Genomic DNA, 27965 nt, shown 5'->3' with positions numbered 1-27965 from the left:
TGTGCTTTGAAAGCACAAAATGGCAACTTAGATCGAGATTACATATAATTTTACATATCATAACATAAAGTAAATAAAACTTTAAAAATGCTAAAACTTAAATTTTTATATAAACAATATAAGAAGGACTAAAATTGCTTAAAACTATAAACATTTTTACACTAACATTAATTTAAAATTGTGCAAATTTACAAACATTTACGAGTATGAATAAACTATATACAAAATAAGCTTTATAACAAACGTCATAAATAAATTTAACATTATAACCAAACGAATGCGTACATCTGATGTATATTTATAAATTTATCCTATTATTTTAATATGTGGACAAATTAAAAAAAAAAGGGTTGGAATTTGTGACGCATTCTGTTCACATTTACTCACACTAGCATACAGGATATTTTCGAGTGTGCATTTATAAAAATTTAACTTCGCTTAGAAAATTGCAACATTTACAAAAGATCAGTTTTATTTAATTTATCTAGAAAATATAATTATTGTTACTTTTCAGTTTCAGTTAAGTTTTTATCTAAACTTCCTTATAAACTCGTATAGATATATATATATACATATATCATATTGTGTATAAAATATATAACAAAACATAGAAAATTGTAAAACATCGGCTACTTAAAATACATACATATTCATAACATATGTGTTTCCTCCTTTTGTGTGTGTGTTAACTTATTACTTGGAATAAAAATTGGTAATTTATTGTTTGTTCCTTTACGGTTTGCTTAGTCATAAGCATATGGCATTCTTTTTTTTTAATATCTGTGTTCTTTATGCTCTAATATTTATACTCTAGTAAGTATCAATTTTTACATTACATATTATATTTGCTTAAGCTTATATAATTATTATATAATTATTTTAATTAACTTTTAATTAACATTAATATTTGACTTCGCATACTATTGCATGTTATGTGTACATGGTTAATAGGTGTTTATGTATTTGTGTATTTATGGCCGCTTGACCTAATTTATTTATAGAGTCAATTGGTGTAACGCTAGCTACCAACTAATTCTATCTGACGGTATTTTTTACGTAAGTTGGAAACTGGATCTCGATACAAAACTGGATCTAATCGCAAATTTGACCGAATCAATGGCATGTAACTGCAAGAATATTAATTGATTGATTACTTTCAACGACTAATTGCAAAAAATATAACATTTCAAAATTTATCTTTAAATTATATATATTGAATATATTGACATATTTGTCCGTTAACGGTTATCAACTTACCCGAAAACTGCCGCAAAGGTATTTAAACAACTTTGCCTTTGTATAAAATGGTCGGGATCATTCCATGGTGAATGCCCTGTTTCTCGATCTTTGTACCCTTTGCGTTGCGTTACTTTGATCGGCGGTTTTCTTGTTACGTGAGATACCAGCAAATTCATCAATATATCTTCACAATTTGAAGATTGCTGTACAGTCTTTAAAAGTAGTAACGACAACCAGTTGGTGTACAAATAGTTGTAATAGCGATGATAAAAAGCTGCACCTGTTAGCACAATCGAATAGTAGTTAGTCCACTTTGATGTATAACCCCAAGCATTCTATAACAAAACACCAAAAAAAAAATATTATGTATATGGTAAAACGTAGTTTAAATTGAAAAAAAATTGAAATTATAAAACAATTTTATACCTTTGCATCATCCCAAAAATGTGCTCGAGCAGGATAGCCAACAATTCGATCAGGGAAATCACGCCATACAGTATATGCGAAATCCAGTTCGTCTGTGTTGAGTATTGCATCTTCATCTAATGAAAGTACAGCATCTGTTTGAATTTCAGGATATGGATAAAAGCGTTCTGATATGCTAGGTCGTTCTTCAGTCGTTTCAGCAGTATATGCTGTATTGTGTGGCTCAGCCTGATCTTTTTCATTGCCTAGTTTATTTACAAAATTAGCAAAGGAACCGGCTTGGTTAGCATTATGCTGTTTTATTATCTGAATAGAGCCACTTATCGATATTACATGGAATGGTATGTGATATGTTGTTGGCCAACGTTTTTTTAAAGGAATTGGACGATCAGCAGCCCACAAAATAATTATCTTTAAATAAAACGAATTCAATATTAGATTCTAACCGTGAATTTAAAAAAAATTTTCTTTACCTTATCTACAAATTGACTTTTAGCAATTGTTCTGACTAGTTTATAAAGAGCAGAATTTGTAGTAAGTGGGGCACCTATTTGCACATAGATAACTGCTGTATAGTTGTGACGTGGTTCCATATACAATGAATCCAACTGAAACGGCAAATATCTAAAAAAAGGAATAGTTGAGAAAAAACTAGTAAAAACTTAAAACGAAAAAATACAACCTTGAACTATCTGCAAATGTAGGAAGAGTAAGTAAAGCACCAGGAGATGTATTCCATATAAATGTACTCCGAACTGGATAATCAGGCAAGCGTTCACGAATTATCTAAAAATAAAAATGATGTCAAGATATATGTAATATTTCAGTATATAAGAATAAAAGTTTGGTTTATAATTTATAAAAAAAATAACATATAATGTTTAATATATGTAATGTTCAAATATACACAGTTATTTTCATACTTGATATTATTCTTTTTTATAATAACTTCACAAAATCTAAATGGAACATTAGTTATTTAATTAGTTGTTTAAGAATAATTCAAGACAATGCAATTGTCGAACGAGTATAATATATGTAGATATTCTCAGATGTCTGAGAATTATCAAGCTGATTACTAGGGTTAACATTGTGTACACCTTATTTACACTTCACCCGGCTTCACTTCACTTCACCACGACCTCCCCCTGACGTATCTATTCCTTAAACCCGGGCCCCCCTCATCTGCTCTAACCCCACCCTCTTCTTCATAACCCAATTTCCCTAATGTATGCCCTTGCTTTCTGGCTTAGATAAATCTAGCTCTAGATCTATGTACTAAGTCTATTTTTTTCTCCTCTCGTCCCTGATTATTGGAATAAAGTGTTCACAACGCTGTGGAAAGCTTCTCCATTCATTCCTAAGAGGTGGTTTAGTGGTTAAGTATCACACGGTGGCTTTCTGTCACCGTTTACTGTCAAAACAGTAGGTGGAAGTCAATGTTATCACCTAAACTGGATTGCTCAGGTTGAAATTTCAATTGATAACTTCGAAGGTGATTTTAAAAAACCTAATGTTTCAAAAATTAGCCTCTTGAAAAGTTAATCCAGTACTGACAAAATAATTAACGCAGAACCTAATCATATATTTACAATTAATATCATTTATTATATATAAGCATAGTTTGTTAGTTACTTGGAATATATGGACAGTTTGAAAAAAAAAACATTTTATGGCAACAATAATGATACTAACAAATTTGGTAACGTTTTGTAAACAATTTTGAAATGAAGTTAATAAAATGTAAGTTCTGGATTTCAACGCAACATAAATAAAGTTTACAATCCTAAAATCAATACATATATTTAATGAAAAAATTGTTGGTTGCTATAGAGATCAAGAAAAGAAATACTTTTATATCGTTTTGGAGTGCACATGAGGCAATATATATATATATATATAGCATAGGCTCATAATAAAGTGGATATTGGCACAAATAATAGAGCTACTGTTGTTCTTATTTCAGTTGTTGTTGTTCTAATTTATAAGTACGTGTGCGCTCAAGTGTGAATGTGAGAAAATATATTTTATATTTATTATTTTTATTTTAAATATATCTATGAAGATATAACGATAATGTTAAGATAATGTTAAATTTTTTGGGACTCGAAGTATGAAAACTATATAAAATAAGAAAAAAATAAAACAAATTACGTAAAATATTAAAATTAAAATAGTTAAACATTTAAAAAACATTTAAAAAACAAAAAAAAATCAAGTTAAATAAAGTAATTTCTGCAAATATTCAACAAAGTAGTAGTTAATTAGTTTCATTGTAAACTTCCGTGAAGAACTTTAAATGCGAAGTTAAATTATTTAAATGTTGGAGTTCATTCATTTGACTGCTGCGGTTAAATGCGCAATGTTACTTTTACGTACTAGATTAAACGTCCTCGTATAATTGTGGATAGATACATTTACAACTATAATTCTTGCAAGATAATTTATTGCGGGCAGCTACTTTCGAGCAAGAGCACATGCATTTTTCGCTGTGGATTTTATCAAGTACTTCTATTGTTTTCATTTGTTACGCAACGGGATGGGTATCGTTGTAATCTAACCGGAGTCATTGTGCTGCTACTGCTGGAAGCACAGTGCACACGACATGGTGAACTAGTTAATTATGAACATAATTTCTTTTTGTTCAGAATGTCAGAAAACTAGGTAAAATATAATTGGGGCAGTAAAATGAAGCGAAGTAAATAAAATGTTAGTTCCGGGTTTAAACGCCACATGAATAAGGTGTATTACACCTAAACAATTATTTCATCCGTATACATAAGAATATGTTATAGTATTCTTTCCAGTCTCTTTGTGACCTTTTATAAGTTAATTTTATATTAATGCAAATATAATTAAACACTCAAAGAATCCATCTATATAGACACATACAAATTTAACTAAAACATTTAATTTCATCAACTCGTGTCAATAACAACCTTATCTATATAGTTAAATAACTCTCGTTAACAAATTTGACGGAGTTTGATCTAGGCACTGAAAGTTTTATTAACACATCACATAGTAAGTAATAAGACTAATGTTAAAAATATAATTTATATTTTTTTTATCAATATAGATTTCAACAGCAATACAAACATTCTAACAGTTTCCATATAGAACTCCTAAAAAGACTTAGTATTCATTACTGCTTTAAAGTTCCAGTACTTGTATACTTAAAATGCTTGATCCGAATGTTCGAAAATGTAAATGTTTTATGATTCCTTCTATTTTCTTAATGCGTATAACAATAAAGGTCCGAATACCATACGGACTTTGAACAGTTCCGAGCAGCTGAAGCACAAGCATACCTGAACATCAAAATGCTTTAAGCTTCGAATAACTCTAATAATATTTTAAACTCTCGTGTTCAATAATTCTAATAATAATTCTATGCGTTTGGTGGAAAAAAATCAAGAGATAGGTCACTTTAGAAGCTGATTGCAGAAAAAGTGCACAAGATGGATAAAAAATTCTTTAGCATAAAATTTTAGTAAGATAATGAGGTACTGATATATAAAAAATAAATTAAAATAATTTTTAAAAATTTTTTAAATAATTAAGATTTTCGAAAATTATATTAATAATTTGTGTTATTTTTTTTTTAATATTTATTGTAATTTTTTTTATTGTTCTGTGGTCGATGGAATGTTTTATGATATATGATACTTATGTATACCATATACGTGACAAACACAAAACACATTTGCGAAAACACTCTCATAAATGAATTTCATCTTCTATGAACTCGTATCTTAACCATTGAACCATATAAAATATTTTAAAATAGTATATAAACTTTTAATACCAAAATTATCAGACAATATTTTTTTAAATCTTAAAGATTGTTCAATTTTAAAGTGATTGCATCCCTAAAAGTATGCCCGATATTTAAATAATTGTTATTGTTGTTATTACAATTTCTGGATACACAAGTTCAAAGGACACATAAACTCTATCATAATTTAAATGCAAGAGATTAGTGTAGACACCCTATATATAATTTTTATTGATCACTTAGAAAAATAAATTTAACAAATTATATACACTGAAATTAGTCTTGAGATAACGTAAGTGAACTACGTAAAGTATGTAAAGTATGAAATCACAATGAAAGGACACAATGGCTGAAATAATGATTTCATAATTGTGTGTGTAAGGGCTTTAATTTTGGTTCGATCAAAACAAAAAAGAGATAGTGAAAATATAAGTGTGTAAGGACTACTTATTGCAGAAAAAGGCACTTTTTAGCTGCATTTGTACTCCTTATTTCTGCTACTGGGCAATAATGATGACCCATATATAATGGAAAATATTTCATGTATGTATGTGTTTTTATTGCAGTGTGAAAGTTTTTCAAAATTCTGTGGTATACGACGAAGGTTTGAAAACATTTTAGATATATTGATGATAATTGGAGAAATGTTCAACTCAGGAATATAATAGAAAAGCCGAAATAAAGTCCAATATAAAATTATTTTACTGTTAGTGAAGGACCGCTGCAATTCGTGAATTTTACTATGTTATCTTACAAGTTACAAATTGTATTTTCTTTTAATAAAAAGTGAAACACAACCGATTCGTTTGATTCTTCTTTATTGAATAATTATGATGAGGATAATAACTTATATCTAAACCTTAAGATCTAAGCATCACTTCCAGCTTCGCTTCTAAACATTACCATAAAAGGCAATGTTTCACAAAAGATATATTAATGCTGGGCTTGCAATTTGCAGATCTCATTTCCAGCCTTTGTTCTACTAAGCTTATATTTACAATAAAATAGAAGCGTTGATTCTAATTAAGATTATGTTTATTTTCATTACCATAAAAGGCAATGTTTCACAAAAGATATATTAATGCTGGGCTTGCAGTTTGCAGGCGTCATTTTCAGCCTTTGTTCTACTAAGCTTATGTTTACAATAAAATGATATATTTACGTTAAATAAGAAATCTGGAAATGTATGCACTACATTATTTATTTAAGGTATATTAGTTAGGGGTAAGACTATGTCACTTACATATGTACATATATAAAGTGTAATAATAATATGTTCAAGCTAAAAATTTTAGTGAAATGTCAGTTATTGTTATAAAGCAATCGAATTGTTGTTGTAGTCCAATCCAAATTGTTGATTTAGTGTATACAAGTTATGACTAAACAACAGTATTGTTTTACATGAAATTTCCCAATTTTATAAGCTTGACTTTGACTTTAAATTTCGTAAAATTGTGCCACTCTATTTTTTTGTTCTTTATTGCTAATGATATTTAAAATAATTCTTAATTAGAAATATTTAATTGCAAATAGGTACCGTTTCTAGATTTTTTAAAAATAAAGTTATTGAAAAAATCAATATTAGTCAATTTTTTTTCCATATGATTTGCAAAATCAGAGCTCAGAGATCTAATTTTTATACACCAACCCAAAAGCTTTTCAAATTTCTATAAACATTATGCATTTGTTCCTTTTTTAAAAAAGAATAAATTTTTCAATATTTATACATACATACATACAGTGGCTCACAGCTTATTTGATGCAAGCAAAAATTTTTTGAAAAATGTTGTTTATTTCAAAATATTTTGCAAAATTAAGAAAACAAAGTATGCAGAGTTATTGTTTATAGTGTGTTTATTCATTTTAAGAAAAAAAACACCCAAAAATCTTCTTCCATTCCTTAGTAATGCATCAAAAACCAAAACCAAATGAAAAATTCATGTCACAGCTTAAATGATGCAGTTAAGAATACCGTTATTTTTGTCGCCAAATTACACAGAAATTAAAATATTTTTATTCTGCGATCATTTGTAATCTAGTTTTTGAGCGAAAATATTATAAAAATTAAAGTGAGTGCATTTTGTTAACCATGGGACGGCGCACATCAATTGAAAAGCGTGAGTTAGTGTTGGAGTACTTTAAAAAGGGAATTCCCCAGCGTAAAATTGGTGAAATGGTAAATATAAGCTCTTCAACAGTTCAACACATAATTGAACGCTTCGTACATGAAAATCGCATAGAAAATAAGGGACGAAAGGCTTCCAATAAAATTTTTACAGAAAAAGAATCGAGGTATTTGGTAAACCAAACTCGAAAAAATCCAACAATTAGCGATTCAAAGTTGACAGACATGGCCAAAATAGATTTTGGAAAAATTTGTCATCCTGAAACCGTCCGCAGAATATTGAGAGAATCAAATTTCAATGGAAGAATAGCTGTAAAGAAACCTTTCGTATGTGCAAAAAATAGAATTAAAAGGTTGCAGTTTGCACGAGAGCATTTAAATAAGAGTCCAGCATTTTGGCGAAATGTACTTTTTGCAGACGAAGTCAAAATAAACTTATTTGGATCAGATGGAAGATCTTATGTACGGCGCGAAGTCAATTCTGAGCTCAAACCACAAAATTTACGTGCTACCGTAAAACACGGAGGTGGTAATGTTATGGTTTGGGCATGTATGTCATCAAATGGAATAGGAAATTTGGTCTTCATCGAAGAATCTATGAATAAAAATATTTACTTAAAGCTTCTTCAAGAAAATTTGATTCAAAGTGCAACGAAATTGCAGATTGCAGATGATTTTCGCTTTTACCAAGACAACGACCCTAAGCACAAGTCAGCATTAGTACAAACGTGGTTGATATGGCAATGTCCACACATTGTCCAAACTCCTGCACAATCACCAGACTTGAACGTTATTGAAAATTTGTGGTCCGTTTTGAAGACAAATATCAGAAAACATGACATCCGCAACAAATTTGACTTAAGAAACGCTTTACAGCAAGAGTGGAGTAAAATTAGTCCAGATTATACCAAAAAACTGGTTGATTCCATGCCAAAAAGGCTCCATGCTGTTATTACTAATAAGGGATATCCAACAAAGTACTAAGTACTTAGAATTAGTCCGGAAGTTTGTAAAAATATTAGTTTTTTTGATGTTGCATCATTTAAGCTGTGACATGAATTTTTCATTTGGTTTTGGTTTTTGATGCATTACTAAGGAATGGAAGAAGATTTTTGGGTGTTTTTTTTCTTAAAATGAATAAACACACTATAAACAATAACTCTGCATACTTTGTTTTTTTAATTTTGCAAAATATTTTGAAATAAACAACATTTTTCAAAAAATTTTTGCTTGCATCAAATAAGCTGTGAGCCACTGTATATAATTAACCCATGTTTTCATAATAACATTTCCAGCTGATTGCTCATCATGTATTAAAAAAAGAAAGTGTTGTCAAAATTAAAACCCGAAACGATAATGTAAACGTTTCGTCGTAAACGTTTGGGAAGCAATTTTAGCAAAGTTCGTTCACTAAAGTTCATAATGTAAACATGTTAATAAACCAAATGCAAATAACGCCGTATAATAGATGGAAAATTATTAAGCTAAAAGGTTTAAATTTATTAAAAATGAAAAATATAAACTTTACAAATGTGTCTTGTGACCCTATTAAAAACATATAATTAATATTTATACAATAGAATAACACTAAAATCAAATGCGAAATTTTTTATTCAATGTTCTTTAAAATTTCAAAACAAAAAATTATTGTGGAAAACAAACGAATATTTCAGTACAGACTAAACACCCATAATACCGAGGCATGACTGTAAGAAATATAAAAATGCTTTGATACTTTAATATTTTTGGGTGACTTTATTTAATGAGATGTGTTGATGTCATTATTATTAATAACACAATTTATCCACAACATCAAGGCAAGACTGTAGAAACTAACACAAATGCGTAGCACCATTTTATGTATTTTTGGATAACTATTTAATGACGTATATGATGTCATTATTATTTATAATATGTTAAGCTATCCACTCTACTCGTTTATATGTATGCATAATTATTTTAAGTGATTTATTGATTTTATTAATAACCTGAGCCAAAATACAATTTAATTTTTTTTTTTTGAGTTATGTTTACTTGAAAAAAAAAACAACAAAACTTTTTTGTTTTGACCTTTCTATGAACGCAAACATGAACAAACAAGATTATAAAAGAAAAAATGCATGTGTGACGTCATAACATTGATAGTGAGTAATAGTTTTCAGTTTTCTAACTCTTTCACTTTGTGTTCTCTTTCTTTAAAGAAATGCCATGTTTTGCACGGCTAGAACATTATTCGCTAGAGGGAAAGAGGAAATTAATTGATAATTAAAAATTGTAATTTGTTATTTGTTATTAAAAACAGACGGTTTGAGAGTGTTGTAAAGAAGAAGCGGTGACTTTCTTGTAAGAAAAATAATATAAAATTATATATACATATGTAAATTAGAGTATGTACGTGAAATTTATAATATAAGTTAATACCTTTGTATATATGTAAGTAAATACATATTTTTTTATGATTCAAAGCGAGTGGTGTTGTTTACATTGTTCAGATTTTTTTTTTGTTTAGAACTTCATTAAAATAGAATTTAAACGAAAAGGAAAAAAAATAGTTTCTTTCTTTTACTTTATTTTATTTATTGCATGTGTCAGAAAATATTCTATCAAAAGCGTAGCAAATAAATAAGCCCAAAAGGCAGAGAAACAGAGAAGCAGAGAAATATTGGAAACAGAACATGTGTTAGTGCGTTTATGTGAGACTGAGAGCGAGTATTTACTTGAATAGCGATGATTTCATTGCCGTTCAGTTGTTAAAGCAACCTCGAAGTAAGTGGACGTGTTTGAAGTAAACTCTAAAAATCAAGTGAATTACAAAGTACATCGAGAAAGATTCATTTTTGTTAATAAAAGTACTTAATTCGATAAGTTAATAACAAAATGTCGCAAAAACGTGTAACTGTTAATACGCGCGTCTCGCGCACATCTACCCCAATTGGCGGGGCCTCTCGTTTGGGTGCCACGAGCCCTACTAGTCCTACACGTACAAGTCGTATGCAGGAGAAGCAGGAGCTGCAACAGTTAAACGACCGTTTGGCTTGCTACATTGAACGTATGCGCAATCTGGAAAGTGAGAATTCTCGCCTATGCCGTGAATTGCAAGTGGCTCAAGATACGGTCAATCGTGAATCAAGTAACATCAAAGAAATGTACGAAAAGGAAATATCGGCGGCGCGCAAGCTTTTGGATGAAACCGCTAAAGAAAAGGCCAAACTTGAAATAGACATCAAACGCCTCTGGGAAGAAAACGAAGATCTTAAGCAAAGGTAATTAATTGCAAAGCAAATTAAAGCAAGAAAAAAAGAAAAAAAAAACAACAACAACTCCATACGTGTCGTGTGTATTAGAGTTAGAGAATTTGTACACAAAATTCCGCATTTGCGTTTATAGCGTTTTTGTTGTAATGAATTTTTTTATAGCTCTCCCTCGCTCAGGTTCAACATAAAAATGATGTCATTTGGCGCACGCAAATCGTTTACGACTCTTATTCGTGCGTTTTACGAAGGCATTTTCTTTTCTTTTTTTTCGTTATCACTTAGCACATGTATATTTGTTTTTGTTTACATTGAATATGGCTACTAATTTGAATGAAAAATGCCAACAACAAATTATGAAATGGAATTACTTAAGAAAAACAACAAAAAAAAAGATGAGAAAACACATTTAAGCAACACAATGATTTTCCAATAAGCTAAATGCTTATGGTTTTAGCTTTTTGGTGAATAAATTATGTTTTCAAATTAGTTAATAAAAATCCATTTCAAGGTTTGTAAGTTCCCTCGAAAAAAAAAAAATTAAATGACATCATAAAACATTAAAACAGTATTCGAAACAAACATGTTTAGTGATGATGTCAACGTCTTAATAAAAAAAAGCTTAAATTGATTTTTGGTTTTTGGTATCCACAACAAACTTAAGCTTACTGGATCAAAACATTTCAGGTTTTCAGGTTTTGTGATATGAATTCTCAAACACATTAGGAAAGTGCGTGTCAAAATATTTTCAAAAATAAAAGAAAAGTTGCGCACATTTTTGTTTGAAACCTTGAGTAGCTATTTTTAATACTTAGTCGAATACACAACACACATATACCAACGGTCGGTCGTTCGGTCCAATTTGAACTTCTTCCTCAATTCATTTTCAAATAAAATTTCTTATTGGAGAAAGCATTTCTTCCCAAATTACTTCTCAAATAAGAAGTAGTTCAGCCGTAAAACTTAATATTGTAATATTGTAATTCTATATTTCTATAGATTTTTTAATCATATAAACTATTTCTCTATATACAATTTAAGTGTGTATATGGCAAATAATATATATAAATTATTTATATACGATTAGCTAGCCACGTTTTCAATCATACGTATTGAGTTTTATTCAGTTTTACTCGCTTTTGTTATTATTACCAAAACAAACTGGTTTTATGCTTAAAGTCAAGCGAAAATAGACGAAAACTTTTATAAAATAAAAAAGTTTTGGAGATTTAAAATATTTATTCAAAATTCTTATTGCTGATGTCATTTTTGCCTTTGCTTTTCTTTTTTTTTTTTTGTTCTCATATTTATGCCGCTAATTATGCTTAAGATTTTATTATATATTTATATTGGCTCCCTAATTATGATTTAATTCTATTTAACAGATTAGATAAAAAGACCAAAGAATATCAAATTGCTGAGAATAGCTCTCGTGTTTATGAATCTCGTTACAATGAAGTCAATGGAAAATATAATCAAGCTATACTGGATCGCAAGAAGGCTGAGGATCAGGCAAAAGATTTGGGCGCCGAAAATGATCGTCTGCGTAAACAATTGGATGACTTGCGCAAACAATTGGAAGCAGAAACTTTGGCTCGTGTTGATCTTGAAAACCAAAATCAAAGTTTGCGTGAAGAATTAACTTTCAAAGATCAGGTACACACCAAAGAACTATCCGAAACCCGTTCCAGACGTCAAATCGAAATTACCGAACTAGATGGTCGTTTAACGAAACAATATGAAGCAAAATTGCAAGAGTCACTACAGGAACTTCGTGATCAGTATGAATCCCAAATGCGCGCCAATAGAGAAGAAATAGAATTGCTCTATGACAATGAAATTAAGAATCTAAAGGCTGCTGCAAATCGCGCCGCAAATACTTCAGCTAATGCAACAGAAGAAATCCGTATTACACGCACTAAAATTGATCAGTTACAAGCCAAGATAAATGATTTGGAAAATAATAACTCTGCACTAAATGTAAGATTTGTTATTGTTTATACATTATTATCTTTCTATTATTTTAACTATTAATATTTATATTTTAGACTCGTATACGTGAATTGGAGAACTTGCTAGATTCTGAACGCGCACGTCACAATCAATACGTGGCCTCATTAGAAGCCGATTTGAATCGTATGCGAGAAGAGATGGCACTACAATTGCAAGAGTATCAAGATTTAATGGATATCAAAGTGTCCTTGGATTTAGAAATTGCGGCATATGACAAATTGTTATGTGGTGAAGAAAGTCGCCTTAACATTCCATCTCCAAGTCGTAACAATTCTGATGCTGCACAAGCAAATGGATCATCTCATTTACACGTTTCAAATCGGTCTGCATATCGTTCAGGTCGTGTTACACCAAGTGGGCGCCGATCTGCTACGCCAGGAGCTGGTGGCAGTGCTATTAAACGTCGTCGTACAGTTATTGATGAATCCGAGGATCGGAATTTATCAGAATTCTCTGTAAATTCAGCAGCTAAGGGTGATTTACAAATACAAGAGGCAGACGCAAACGGACGCTTTATTAAATTATTCAATAAAAGCACTGAAGAAGTTCATTTAACTGGTTGGCAATTAACACGTATTGCCGGAGATGAAGAACTTGCTTTCAAGTTTTCTCGTGGTGCTAAGATCGGAGGTGGTGACAGTGTCACAATATGGTCAGTTGATGCAGGTGTTGCTCATGAACCACCACATAATTTGGTTATGAAAAAGAAGTGGCCTGTAGCTGACTCCATGCGAAGTGTATTGGCGAATGCCGACAAAGAGGTGAGAGTTTTGTCGATTTACAACACTTGTAGTATTTGTAACATCTGCCGACAGTGTCAACATTTAGAATTTATACTTGACCAGTAATTTTAAAGTGTTGTTAAGAATTTTCCATTATATATATTGTAATTTTTTTATTTTTAGGATGTTGCCAGCTACGACCGTATCCGTACAAACGTTTCCAGTCACGCTTCCCGTCACCGAACCACAGGCAGTGGATTTACCCTCGGTTCTGGTGCAGGATCTACAGGCATGAGAAGCCTTTTCTCACTACTATTCTAAACTTCGGCAATAACTGTACTACTACTACAATGGATGAATTAATTTTAATTTCTATTATAAGTTAAGATGATGCATTAAACATATCCTTAAAAATGTTACTATTATTTTCTGAATTGTAAAATATCACCCAAAATTAATTCTAAATAAGAACTAAAATCAATGTGTTCATTAAAAAAATATATATATAGATAATGTATGTTTTTATACATATGCATACAAATTTATGATATTAAACTATCATACAAAATAAAAAACATTGTTAAACAATTAAATAGAATTTATAGAAACAAATCACAATAAAAAATTAAATGCAAATAATTAAATTTAATATTTTTAGCAAATGTTTTAATATGCAGTGTCCATATTTGCCAAAGTGCCTTATATAGCATTTCGTCATTAATGCAATATCTTCACTTAAATATTACATTTATAATAAAACTTGGAGGGAGGTTTTTTTAACAGTAGCGAAATACAACAACATTGTTATTATTTTCGTTTTTTGTAATGAATTGAACTTTTTGTCTGACCATGCAGATGACCAATCACTACTGTTCAAAAAATCTCTATTAAAAGAATGATGTCTATAAGGAAAATAGCTCCTTTTGTCATAATATTGACTTCTTAATCAGACTTTGATTATTTAATTGTACTCATTTATACTGTAATAATATAAAAATAAATTAACAATAATTTCAACAGTAACACTTCGATTGTTTTCGATTCATTTTCAAAGAAGTTAGAAGATTTTAACACTTTAATTGTGCCACTAAAACCTACACTTTCCAGAATATACATTATGTGTGATAGACACATTATTCGATAAAGATTTCTTGAGTTAAAAGTTAATAAACGAATTTATTATAAAAATTTCAAGTTAGGGGTATTACGAAAAAAGTATTGTTTTCGAAAAATTTTTTTATAGAAATGATAAATTATAGTCACTAGTGCAATTACCTCGAACGTTGTAAAAACAATCTTTTCAATAGATCCAAAATATCTTTCCCATAGTACTTGTGTTTGTTGTCTTAACGCGAATATACGTTCAGCAGGAATAGAACGGACCATATCAGGAATCTGGAGAAAAAGATTCATTAACAAATATGTTTGATGCTAAATTATATAAAATATATTTAAATAAAATAAAAATTATTTATATTATATGTAATTTTATACCACCAATACTTTAGTTACACATAATGAAGGATATAATTTATGATAAAGCATGTTGATTGAAAAAGTATGGAATCGTGTATAAAACTTTAAGACACATTTCTTTAAATTTGTTTTTCAACGTAGTTTACTAATACTAGTAAATATTTTCAATTCTTACAAGATATTCAAAATAACACTTAAGATTTTCCGAGAGAGATATTACATATATATTGGGAAATTATTGTTAATATTGTGATTCTGATAATAAGCTATGGCATTCTGAAATCTGATTTTCCAAACTTTAAAGGTGTCTTCCTGAACGTCATCTATTCTCTATTAGAATGAAAGTATTGCAGATACTTCGAGGCTAATTCACACTATACTACAATAGTGTCGATCGAAATGTGTATATGGAATATTTTTACTGGATAAGATATAGTATATATACTAACTAATAAATATTTATCACAGTATAATTTGTTGAGGTATTGCGATATTCAATGAAGATATTAATTGTTTACCGGCAGTCTGGTAAAACAAGATATTTCTCTGTTAATGATTAAATAAGAACATAATATTATTATATAAATAAAATAAGCTTAATCTTAGGTTAGATTAGAACTATTGAATCTCCATTTAATCGCTCTTGAAACTATGAGTCAGTAAAATAGTGACTAAAACGCGTTCTTTATAACTAGTATGTATTAAGCGAGTGCATCGCATTTTATTAAAAGATTTTGAAAACGGCTTGGGTCGTTTTCACTGAGGACATAAAAATCTACTCTTTGGCAAAAATTGATTCAACTCGAGAATGGATATGTAGACTTTTCATCTCTTTACAACCAAATGTCACATACTTCAGTGTCTCTCACACATCTCTCACAGCAGCAAAATACAGCATAAACAGCGCAACACCGCAAGTGATGTCATATACTGGTACAGTCTAATAGTAGCAAACTGAAGAACAAATAGACCCATGACTCAATCATAAAATTGAGAAAATTGTTGGTATTTTGTTGTTAAGTAATGTTTTAAGAACATATAGTATACATTCTAATTTTATTATAAGGTCTCACTAAATATTTTTAATAGATTTTAATATAAATAATACACATATATATTAAATACTCTACATGAGTTATGTTAGTTTAGTTATGTAGACATACATAACTAACTAATTTGTAGATTATTTTGAAACAAAAACATTTTATGCTCTGGACGGGGGATCGGTTCGATATTTTGAATAATTGTTTCAACTCAAAAATTAATTTATATACCTGTTGCACCACCAGTTTCAAGAAAAATTTACTGTGCGGTTTGGTTAAAACCGCTATTGCATTAAATAGTCGAAAGTTTGAAATTTGTTCCAAAACCAAATCACTCTATCCACCTATCTTCTTCTGCATTTTAATTCTCTCTTAACTATAGTCAATAAACTCAAAACACACTACCTTTGTGATGTATTATCAGTCCCCTTTACTACTTGTATTATACATTTTTATATATACACATGAAAGAAATGCATTGGGTGTGTTCAATTCATGCCAAACAAATATATTTGATTGGAATTGTTCTGACGGATATATGGGCTTTTGCTATTAGCTTCATAGAGAGCGATGTTATGCTAAATGTACATATAAAAACATAACTCGTGTCAAATATTAGAAAATAATATTCGAAGTAACAACAACTCATTTACATTGAAATTCATATTAATTATTCTATTGCCTTAAGTTATAAATACATATTTAATGATCGAAAGCCTAAACGAATCAATTTTTGTACGTGGTAACTAAAAAAAACTCTATTTTCTTCTTTTTTACCACACTTAACTAATACTACTGATTGTAAAAAAACACATTAATTTAAATAATGTAAAATTTGTTTAAGCGAGAACACATTTTATCGAATACGACATGATCGCTACAGAGTTAATTCTGTGTCTCTTTATTTTCTCAAAACTAAAAAGTTCTTTAGAAATATTGCTATATTGCTACTGTTGCCACACGTTTATAACATGTAAGCTTCTTTCCAATAATTCACTTATGTAGGCAAACTATATCAGCTATTGATGTGGCTATATATTCTATTTTTTTATTATATGCAAATAAATTTTTATGTCAATGTGGTCCTTACTTGTAGTAAAAGTCGTTCATCGCCCCATATCACCGCTTGCTTCCAATCGATTTTTGATTCAAAAGGCAGCACCCAACCATTGGAGAGCAGCACAGGTATACAACCAGCCTGAAGTGCTTCCAGAAACCTAAATCAAACGATATGAAAAAAATCTATGTTATGAATGTCTGTTATAAGAACTTTATAAAACAATATTTTCTTTATTTAAATTATATATATTATATGTATTATATATAAACAAATAAAAAAATATGTTTACCTAAATGAACCCAAACGTCTCCCACGTGGAACCAAGCAAAATGTAGAATTTAGCAGAAGAGTTTCATAATCGTATCTGTTATGTAAAAGAAATAATATAAAAAAATTAATTTAATTTTATATATATATATATTTTTTTTTATAATAGAAAAAAGAAAACTTATACTCTACCAAATAAATACTCCGATTAACTTGACCTACGACTGTAATACCATTTCTGACCTACGACATTGTTTTAGCTAAAAACCATATTATTCATTCGCGACTTTCTAATGGGCATATAATGTCTACACAATAGATATTTTATTTTAAATAAATGCTATTATAAAATTTATAAAGGCAATTTTAAATTATTTAAATCGGTTAAGATTTTATAAGATCAGACAATCAGATCTATAATTAAACAGAGGTAAGGGTTTTCAAAAATTAATAAATTGAATGGAATTACATATTTTTAGGAACAAATTTATTAACATATTTATGTGCATATACTTACATAGAGCTACACATTTAACGGATTGCTGGACAAACTTTGGCTTATTTTCAGCTCCAATAATATTAGGAAGAAATTATTTAGATTTAAACGGCTGCGTTACAAAATACTCAACTCCTATAGGAACTGATTTTAGTATTTTAACAATAACCACTTATGAATCAAATAAAAATATAACTTGAATAAATAATAAAAACCACTTGTACTTAGTCAAGGGTCGAACCTAACTTCATACTTTAGCGATTAGCATTTAGGCCACTCGACTATTGCCATTATTTTAATTGCGTGGCGAAGTTCTCATATAATCGCAAAACATAATTTTTATGTATATTGGAAAATAAAAGTTTAGTTTAGTTAGTTATCATCAAAATAATATTAAATACAATTTTTATTACAAAATTTAAACTTTTATTAAATTATTTTTAAATATCTCTGCAGTTTAACGTAATGACAAAACTAATTTATATTTTGTTTGAAATTGAAAGTATTTTTATGTTTTATTAACAATTAATTCAGTAAATGATATTAACTGTTTTTATTATAACTCATTTTTATTATAAGTCATTGTCAACTTGTAAAACATACTTTCTTGTGGTGTTTCACTCTGTTCGCATATGTTATAACATATATAACATATATATATATATGTTATATATCTTATTTATTAACCCACTCACATCCTCACACCCTCAAGTATCATATATAAGTAGCATACCTGTCATAGTCTCTGTTATCTTCATCACATCTCGCATCTTGCAACTCTCTCCAACTTTTGCCATGTCGACATGTTGTTACCAGAACAATATCCTGTCCATTATGTAAGTGAAAGAGAGAGTTTCGAGTTTCAGATCCAATCCCATGTACATATCTAAAAATGAAACATGATATATAATTTAACATTACGATTTAAAAACTAATACTTAAATAAATTATATGCTTTAAGAAAATTGCATCCTATATCAAATTAATATTTTAAAATAGCTCTAAGGATCTTTAACATTAACATTAAGGATAGTTTTTTTTTCTTATATGCAAACAAAAATATATATTGATAGGTTAGTTTTCTATGATAATGTTCTAAATCTACTTGAATATACAGATTTGCGAAAAGGTTTGTAATTAAATAAATTATAAAAATTATATCTGACCCGGTATTTTATAAGACAACTATATTAGATTTTTTAGTACTAAATTCTGTTCTATTAAGTTGACATAACGCGGCTTATAAACAATTTCTGTTTTTAGCAGAAATTTTTCCTGCTAATAGCCAAATGATAAAACTTCACAACATAAAAAATTAACCTGCGCACTCTATGTTTTATACCTATTTCAGGCCCCAGAACTCACTGAAAAATTACGCAAAATATGACATTCAATGAATCTCATTTATTTCAACAACATCTAATCTAATAAGTAATAATATAACGACGTTTATTATTTTATAAATATTTAATTTGTTTATACTTCAGAAACATATAAAATATATAAGTTTAAAGTTCGCCCAATTTTTGTGAATCCGCAATTCCGCTAAAATTGCATAAAACTGCAAATAATTTAAGAACAAATTGGTGGATCACGCCCATTTTTTGCATACAGTTGTGTTGTTATGTACGTAATAAATATATATAGTATACTAAGAGTAAAAGGTTGTTTTATAACGGTAATGAACGATTTTTAATGAAAATTTTGTATGAGATGGGTCTTGCAGTGGGCGGAATATCAGGCCTCGTTATGTTGGTGTCACAAGTGTGTCACTACTTGTCTCCGCAAACTGTAATCTTAACTTGATTAAGTATAATATTTAAACGGTGTATTACACATGAATTCTAGCTGTTGACTTGACGCATTGAAATACGAAATTTTTGCCAAGTCATCAGACATCCCGTTTTTTTCGCATACAATCCTTATTTTTGTCGGCTTTCATGCAAATATCATTCTGTTTTATGTCATTAAAGCGAAAACATCGTTTCATTACGCGCATAATTCTATTTTGTAGTGTAATTGTATTTTTTTTTTTTTGCTGAAGAATGTTCAAAATATTGTCGGTAGTGAATGATGCGCGCCAAGAATAATGTGTAATACCCGCTTTAGACATTACTCTACTCGGTGAATAGCCATTTAGAATATTAACAACGCATCATTAGCTTAGACGACAGGTACTTTCTAATTGGAAGATATCTTAAAATACCACAGTTAATAGTAAATGTTCAGACTATCTAATAGATGCTACTTCAATCTTAAAAGTTCAGGGATCAGAGATCATGTGTTTAAAATTTTCATATTGTTTAAACCTCTCTCTGTAAAAATATTCACTCTTAAATTTTTTAAATGTGAACTAATGAACGAAGATGTAAAACTGGTGTTATAATGTGAATATATCAATAGTTGAGGTCGACTTAAATGATTGACTTAGATAGTACTGTATATCTATTAAAATTGCAAAAAATGTACAAATACTCCTACTGACAAATGAATCAACATTCAGTGACTATAGGTGTTGTAAGGTGTATTTTATTTTTTATAATAATATATCAAAATATTTCACTTGTTTTGTAAAAAAATGTCATTTACCTTAAATTAATTAAAACCAATGAGAATAGAAGATATGAAATATAAGTGTGGATGAATTAAAATTAGGTTCATGAGAAATAAATAAATAAATAATTTAATAAACCAAAATAAAAATTTCAGAAACGCTTTGAGATGTTTCAGTGAAAAGTATGGTGTACAATAATATTAACTTTTTAATAATGTTAACATGTTTTAATAAAATTATTATGAAAAAAAATACATATACATATGCGGAAGGAAGGAAGGAAGGAAGCTGTATCGCGAAAACGAAATAAACTTCAATAATTGCAAAACAACTTTGATGGAACTAATTATAATTAAAACCAATGATTAAAAGGCATTTAAATTTCATCTTCGCCGACGCTAAGATACCCTATGCACACGTAGCGAAAGTATTTTAAAACTCACAAAAAATAACAATATTTTTAAGCTTATCTAATAAATAAATCTAATAAATCTAATTTTTAACTCCTTTCCTTATTATTTTAAATACATTGTTGTGTATTTAATTACTTTTTAGACAACAACTTAGCATACTTAATCTTGAAATGAATATATAGTATTTGTATATATACTTGTAGATAACTGATTGACCAGTCAGTTTACAAGATTTCGTTTAAAAACAGACTCTGTACGAAATTTAGTCAGGTCCAAACAATTACCACGATATATAGATTTAATTAATTCACAAATAATTTATATATGTATGGTATGTAGTTAAGATCATCACTTATGTTTTCCAAAACTATAACAAAACTAGACTGCCTCTATTTACCATTGTGTAAAGGCTGAAATTCTATGCTTCGTTGAACTCTACAATCTTCACAGTCAATCGTGCCACTACAAACACTGCAGAGAGTTTGGTGAGTGATCCTACCAAAGCCATGCTTTCAATGCATGCGAGGAATTTTATTAGAGAAAGCGATATGTATAAAATGGTTACTATTAATGATTTCGCAGTCAAAGCCGCATCGGATCTGGTAGCAAATGTAAGCAATTTAGAGCCTTTCAAATTCAAATATAATAAAAATGTTGCTGCAAGTCGGATTTATTTGCGTAAGTTTGAAAAAATATACTCTGCAAAAAAACGGAATAATTGTTTCGTGAATTGAACTTTCACAGAGCTTAGTAATGAGAATTTTGCATAAACTGTTTCACTCTAAAGTTACCATTTCAATATGTTTCTTATATCTACATACTATCGGAGGAGGTGGATCAGGAACTCATGCCAGGTTGGTTCAAGACACTATAACAAATTCATTTAAATGATTAAAGAATTATATAATAATATTAGACCGGAACGGCGTTTCATGTGGCAACAAATGGATCAAACCATGGGTGGATTAATGCATGGCGTTCGGACTATGGGAAATATGTTTGGCGACTTATTGCCAGGAGCATCGCCTAAAGCAGAAGCATTAACATATACACCTAATCTAGTACCTAGTAGTGTATACCAGTTCAAACCATCAAAATCAACCAAAATTAAATACATCGTAAGAACTGCACGTAAAAAGCCAGTTAAGATTTTAAATATTCGCTTACCAAAAAAAACTATTAAAATAATTCCTATTCCCAAGTCAATTGTTGATGAAAATGTAAGTAATGTAAAGAAAATAAATTTCCCTAATGAGGAAGAATTGCGAAAGTATGAACGTGATCAAGAAATAATAGCAGAACAGGGCTTATCAACCGAACACGAAGAAAAGAAAGAAATGTCACCATATGTTACGCATACGAAGGAAAATAATTTTAATTTCACAAATGATGTAATCGACGGAAAAATTACAGAATTTGATAGTTCATGGATTCCTATTCCTCATGATATTGAGCAAACGCAAGAAACAGAGAACTCTATCTTAAAACCCCAACCTATAAGTGCACTACATACTAATATATTTGGTGAAAAACTTCCGAAACCTCAAAAACAGATCTCCGAAATATCTGAGTTTGAGTTAATTGATTCTATCCCAAGCAAATCCTATGAAGTTACTGAAATAAATGCCGAGGAATCAAAAATCATACCAAGACAAAATCCAGACAAAATTACGTCTATGTATGATGATCTAAATCAGTCTGAAGCAAATTATGCAATTAATAATATAACTATTGAAACTCAAAATTATCCAAATGAGTTTTTAAGAAAAATTAAAGAGGAGAAGTTTAATGCAACTATGGCTCATTTAAAACACAATTTCCCGATTGCAGATACTTCAAGTTGGATTCCAACATCCAATGTTAATTTACCAATTAACTTAAGAAAAAGAACTAATTTAAGTAAACACAAGAATGTTAGATACAAAACCTTGAGACCGTTACCAACTGTAACAACAACAAGTCACACTATTTTCGATATAGAAGCAACAGAAACCACAACAAACGTTCCAAGAATTAAATCTTCAAGTCAAAGACAAAACAAAATTAATCAAACAAAACTTGTTCAAAAGAATGGAGACATTAAAAGAGATATAAGACTAAGAGGATCTATTAAATTTGGTGATAAAATACTATGATCAATACTAAAATATATATATTTAATAATAGAAATTTTTAAATTTATGTAGCTAGTACCTTCTTACTTCTATAGCTCTAATAGCTGGGAAGGCATAATAAAGAGCATTTACAATTTTCTTCAGATATTTAGTAAGAATATCAGACAGAAATATAATAAAATAACGAATATTTTACAATCGACAATAATTGTAATATTTAAGTTAAAACAAAAAGTGAAGAATATAAAGAATTTTTTTATCAGGCTTGAGAGAACAAACAAGCTTTACATAATATAAACTTTAAAGTAACTCAGAATTATAACTTAGTATAAAACCAACTTTGCTTTTAAAGCTATGTCGTTTTAATATTTATTTTATTATTGTTTTGTAATTTTTTTAACCCGTTAACATACTCCGGTTAAATCTATGATTTGTTTGAAACGTCGATAAAGGGCGAGCATAGTCTGCAGTAATTGTATATGTTATCTGTCGAGTTTAAAATTTGAATTTCTCTAAACGAATTTTTGGGACTATATATAATTAGTTTCATGAATTTTGAGTTTGGTCATACATTTACCTGTAATGCACCTTATTCCAGAAATCCACTTGAGTTTAATTTGCCCGAAATCTAATTATTATTTTGACTTAAAGATATATAAAAATGTGAGACCTTGAAGAACCATACATATCAAAATAATAGTTTAATTAACAGTATTTATTTAACAGCCCTGCTAAATTTCGTTATTGATTGATTATTACAAACTAAAGATGAATCTATCACTACACATCCTAGATGAAAATGCAATCAAAACTGTAAATTTCAGTTCCGAAAGAAATAGAGATACAAAGATCAAAATTTGTCTATAGAAGGTAAACATTTGTGAATAGCAAATATACGAATGTATTTTGAATCTTATGCCTAAAAACGGTCTATATGGACCATGTTGTCGAAGTACTATGTAAAGATAAATTATAGGAATTAAATTGAATGAAATAAGATAATGTTCAGGAAAGATGATATGAGGTTGAGATGTACCAAAATGGTTCAAATTAATTTTGGATTTATTATGGTACAAGTAAAAACTAAATCTCTAAAAACTCTCTTGACATCAACTATGCACATATTTCAACAACACATAATATATTTATCAGTCAGTTAATACAGTTAAATAAATCAACATACAATATGAAAATCTCTTAACATATACTTAAACATAATAGCAATTTATAACTATGCTATAATATTACAATCAATATGAGCATAGATACCTTAAACAGAATATGCAATATATATTAACTATGCCTAGGTAGATATTACTAACAGCGGTAGATATTACTAACACTTAACTATTCTTTTAGTTAGAATTTAACTTTAGAACCAATTTCAAGATACAGTCTCCCCTTACAGGACTTTACTGACAGCATAAAACAGGATGTGATTCAATCAACAAGGTTCTTATTATACCTATAGATATGCTTATAAATCAAATGAATTTAAAAAGTAACACTACGATATGATTCCGTGAAAAGCTGTATTTTGTCACAGCAGTGTGGAACTTGTTAAAATTGACCCAAACAATGTTTAAGAAATACTACTAAATAGAAAAACGGTGTTTTACATTCTCTTTTTAAAAACTTTGTTGAGGATGGATATCTATTTTTTAACTAGCGAATTTAATTAATAATTTACTCTTCCTGGCAAGAACGAACTGCTACAAATATTTACAAACATCTCAATGGGCTTCATTTATGGGGTATTAAATATGATAGAGTTATAAGTGGGATGTTAAGGTTTCGTTCTAGATAATATTTTTACTTTTTAACTATAAATCTTTTTGTGTTATTCTTTTGTTAATAATATTGACTAAAAAAACACACAAAAAATTTAAATAAAAGACATGTAATATCAACATTTTATAAAAGTAAATAAAATATTTTGTATTAGTATCTTTATGAAAGATAATAGAAAGAGTATTTTAAAATACTCTATAAAATGAAAGGAAGTTAGTTACTTAAACGGAACTGTTTAATACAATTTTATATTTGATAATCCTCACTAGAAATTGTTAAATTGAAATTCACAAATTAAAAATAATTTTGATTTTTGTCAGCTAATCAATGTACTACATTTCAGGCGATAACCTTTAGTTCTTTATTTATATGAAATGAATATAACTCAAAAGTATTTTTAAAATTGTTGGTAAATCTTAAATTTAATTGTCCATTTTACAGCATCAGATTATCAATTTAGAAATAAAATATTTAAATCTAATTTCTTCTTATAGCTGAAACTTAAAATTCTTCATATTTTTTATTGTGCATATTATTTTCTTCAGTCTTACTGTTGCCATTTAAAATCTAAAATCTAAAAAATCTAAAAACTTTGCCCGGTATAACATCTAAATCTATGATATATTTATTAGCAGCAGTCAGCATTTAACTATTCATCCATTGCCATGACTTGAGTTTTATTGCTTAGTCCTTAGTCTTAGTCTGCTTAGTCAAAATCAATGTTTGTCAATTTAAGTATAAATCATGCTAACCACTTAGCTTCCTTCATTAGAAACAAATCCTTATTATTGTTGCAATGTTTGTGCATATATAACATATGCACGTGAGTAAATATTAATTTGACCGATTTACTTTAAAAATAAAAGTACATAAGAACTCTTTACTTAAGTCATGCATACAGTCGGTGCTCAGCTTAAGTCAAATATATATTAAAAAATAAGTAATAAATAATTGCACTAAGAAAAATGGAATCAATTAAATAAAAATGTGATAGTTATTATCACTCAACACAGAGGGAAAGAATTTAGGAAAAAATTGTTTCAAAATCATCTATATAACCTTCTTTAATAGTGGTATTCAGGATGCTCGAGTAATATGCTCAATGTTCGATAAAAGAGTAATATAGCAACAATGTAAAGCGCATATTATTTGAGCGCGTATTAATCGGGATCAAAATACCATCAATGTTGAAATATGAAATTTTACCGATGATTACCCATTTTGCCATTTTGTTATCGTTTGAAATTTTTGCATTGGTTCTTATGTTACATTGAAATGCATACCCCAATATTACAGATATTTTTTTCATTGAATGATAAAAATATCAAAAAGAAAGTCTTCTAATCACTTAGTAATAAGTACATTTGTAACATCTGAAGTCGGATAACTAAACTATGTTATAAATCTTGTGAAACACTTATAGAGATATTGTTGTACTTCTACAACCTATCCATCAAATTTTGAAATTTAAAATTATGGATTGAGTTTTTTTTCAGTTTTCATTTGAAAATAGATTTTAACTTATTTCTATATGGTTTATTGTTACATATCTGAGACCTCACCATACTTATTTAAATTTAATGTTCAACATTTAAAAACAAGCAATTTCTTTAAGGTTAAGTAGTTAAATACAGTAAATATTATTTAAGTAACCCACCGTTTGCCCTTAAAGGCAAGCAAATATCTCTTATTCGCCGGGAAGTTATTCGATTGCACTAATCCTGTAGCACCAGCGCGGAGAGGAAACTGCTTATGAAATAACGGAACGCTTATATCAAAGCCTCTTCGCATATGTAATACACTCATACTAGCTTTAGCTAATATAGCTTCACCAGGATCAAACCCCAAAGATTGTTCAGCGTAATTAGGCCATGTACCGGAATATAAATTAAAAATTAAATGGTTGCGCCCATTATTCCAATACGGTAAACGTGTAAGACGCGACGGCACATTTCGGACATAATCTTCTGATAGTGAATCGCGATCTAATGTATCGATACCTAACACAAAGAGACAAGCACGTTCGGGATCGGCAGTATAATATCGCGATTCTTTTATTGCTGATATGATTTTTTGATAATTTGCTGAAATAGGTGGTGCAGCTCCAAGTGAATTCAGTGGCTCAGGGGGATACACATAAACTAGAAATTGTTCGTAGCATTTTGTAAAGTCGAAGCAAGTTTCCATGCGACAAGAACGAGAGTTGGTATTTCCAAGTTGCGATGCAATATTAAAGTTTTCCCCACGATATACATTTATTTGTTCTGCAGTTGCTACTTTTTCTATTTCCAATTTAGAGTTATGCGTAAAATAGCTTGGTAACTCATTAACCGTTTTTAAAGAAGAATATGACGAATATGCAGTATTCAATCGAACTCGACGATTATTTTTTTTCAGTCGATAACCACCAAAATAACAATACGCAAGAAACGCACAGGAAACAATGACAAGTATGTAGCGTTTTTTTGCTTGCATTATGTGAGACTGTGAAGGAGGTGCGCTTAGAGGTGGGAGTGCACGTTTAAGGTCGAAGGTTGAAGTTAATTTACGGTATATAAGGTCCGGGAATCATTTCTTTTAATTTTTTCACAACTAATTGTAGGTCACATTTTTGAAAAAAAAAAACCCACTGAACCATATGAACACTTTTTTCACTACTTCATTTCTACAATTTTAGCACCGTTAAACAATAAGTTGCAATATAATCTGAACTTAAATATTTCATTCAACTTGAACATATTATTTCTCACTCTTTGAATTTTAAAAAATTGACTTATTTTTGAGAGCTTCGCCTTACAACATTATATAGATTTTACATATTTCTTTTAATATTATTTTACGACATAATTGAAAGCATATATCTCATATGGAACACATTTTTCATTTTCTATGGTATTAACACAATCTTCAATAATTTTCTCAACAAATTTCCAAACTTCACGACTCTTATTTTTGACGTTTACGAACGCAATCAGCGTTCTGTCAAAATATACTGCGAAAAGCTGCCACTATATTGAATTTTTAGTACACGAGCTGCCACGCTATTACATCTCAAACATGGTCATATTCACATTAATGTATCGCTGAAAGCATCTGTATATTTATAAATATTTGTTTATGTGTATAGCAGCAACCTTACAGATTGGCGCCATTTACATAATTTTCATTTAAGAATTCCACTCACTCCGTTGCCACAA

General features: G+C 29.2%; 2 protein-coding genes across 2 annotated transcripts; one reads left to right on the top strand and one right to left on the bottom strand.

Moving 5' to 3' along the window:
- Positions 1–275: 275 nt before the first annotated feature.
- LOC119686355 (exostosin-1) lies at positions 276–27931 on the bottom strand. Its single transcript, XM_038100926.1, has 10 exons — positions 26426–27931; positions 18630–18782; positions 17423–17497; positions 17164–17290; positions 14830–14949; positions 2348–2451; positions 2139–2289; positions 1666–2076; positions 1258–1574; positions 276–1127 (listed from the first exon to the last, which is right to left on the bottom strand). The coding sequence occupies exons 1-10, from the start codon at positions 27241–27243 to the stop codon at positions 1019–1021; spliced, it is 2385 nt and encodes a 794-aa protein (XP_037956854.1). The 5' UTR covers positions 27244–27931; the 3' UTR covers positions 276–1018.
- Positions 10148–14030, top strand: LOC119686356 (lamin-C-like). Its single transcript, XM_038100927.1, has 4 exons — positions 10148–10831; positions 12205–12799; positions 12868–13593; positions 13738–14030. Exons 1-4 carry the CDS (start codon positions 10446–10448, stop codon positions 13873–13875), a joined length of 1845 nt encoding a protein of 614 aa, XP_037956855.1. The 5' UTR covers positions 10148–10445; the 3' UTR covers positions 13876–14030.
- Positions 27932–27965: the final 34 nt, after the last annotated feature.

Source organism: Teleopsis dalmanni, chromosome 2 (genome assembly GCF_002237135.1).
Source record: "Teleopsis dalmanni isolate 2A chromosome 2, ASM223713v2, whole genome shotgun sequence".
NCBI classification, from domain to species: Eukaryota; Metazoa; Arthropoda; class Insecta; order Diptera; family Diopsidae; genus Teleopsis; species Teleopsis dalmanni.
Note: the sequence above shows the minus strand (reverse complement) of the source record. Positions and strands in the feature narration are given on the sequence as shown.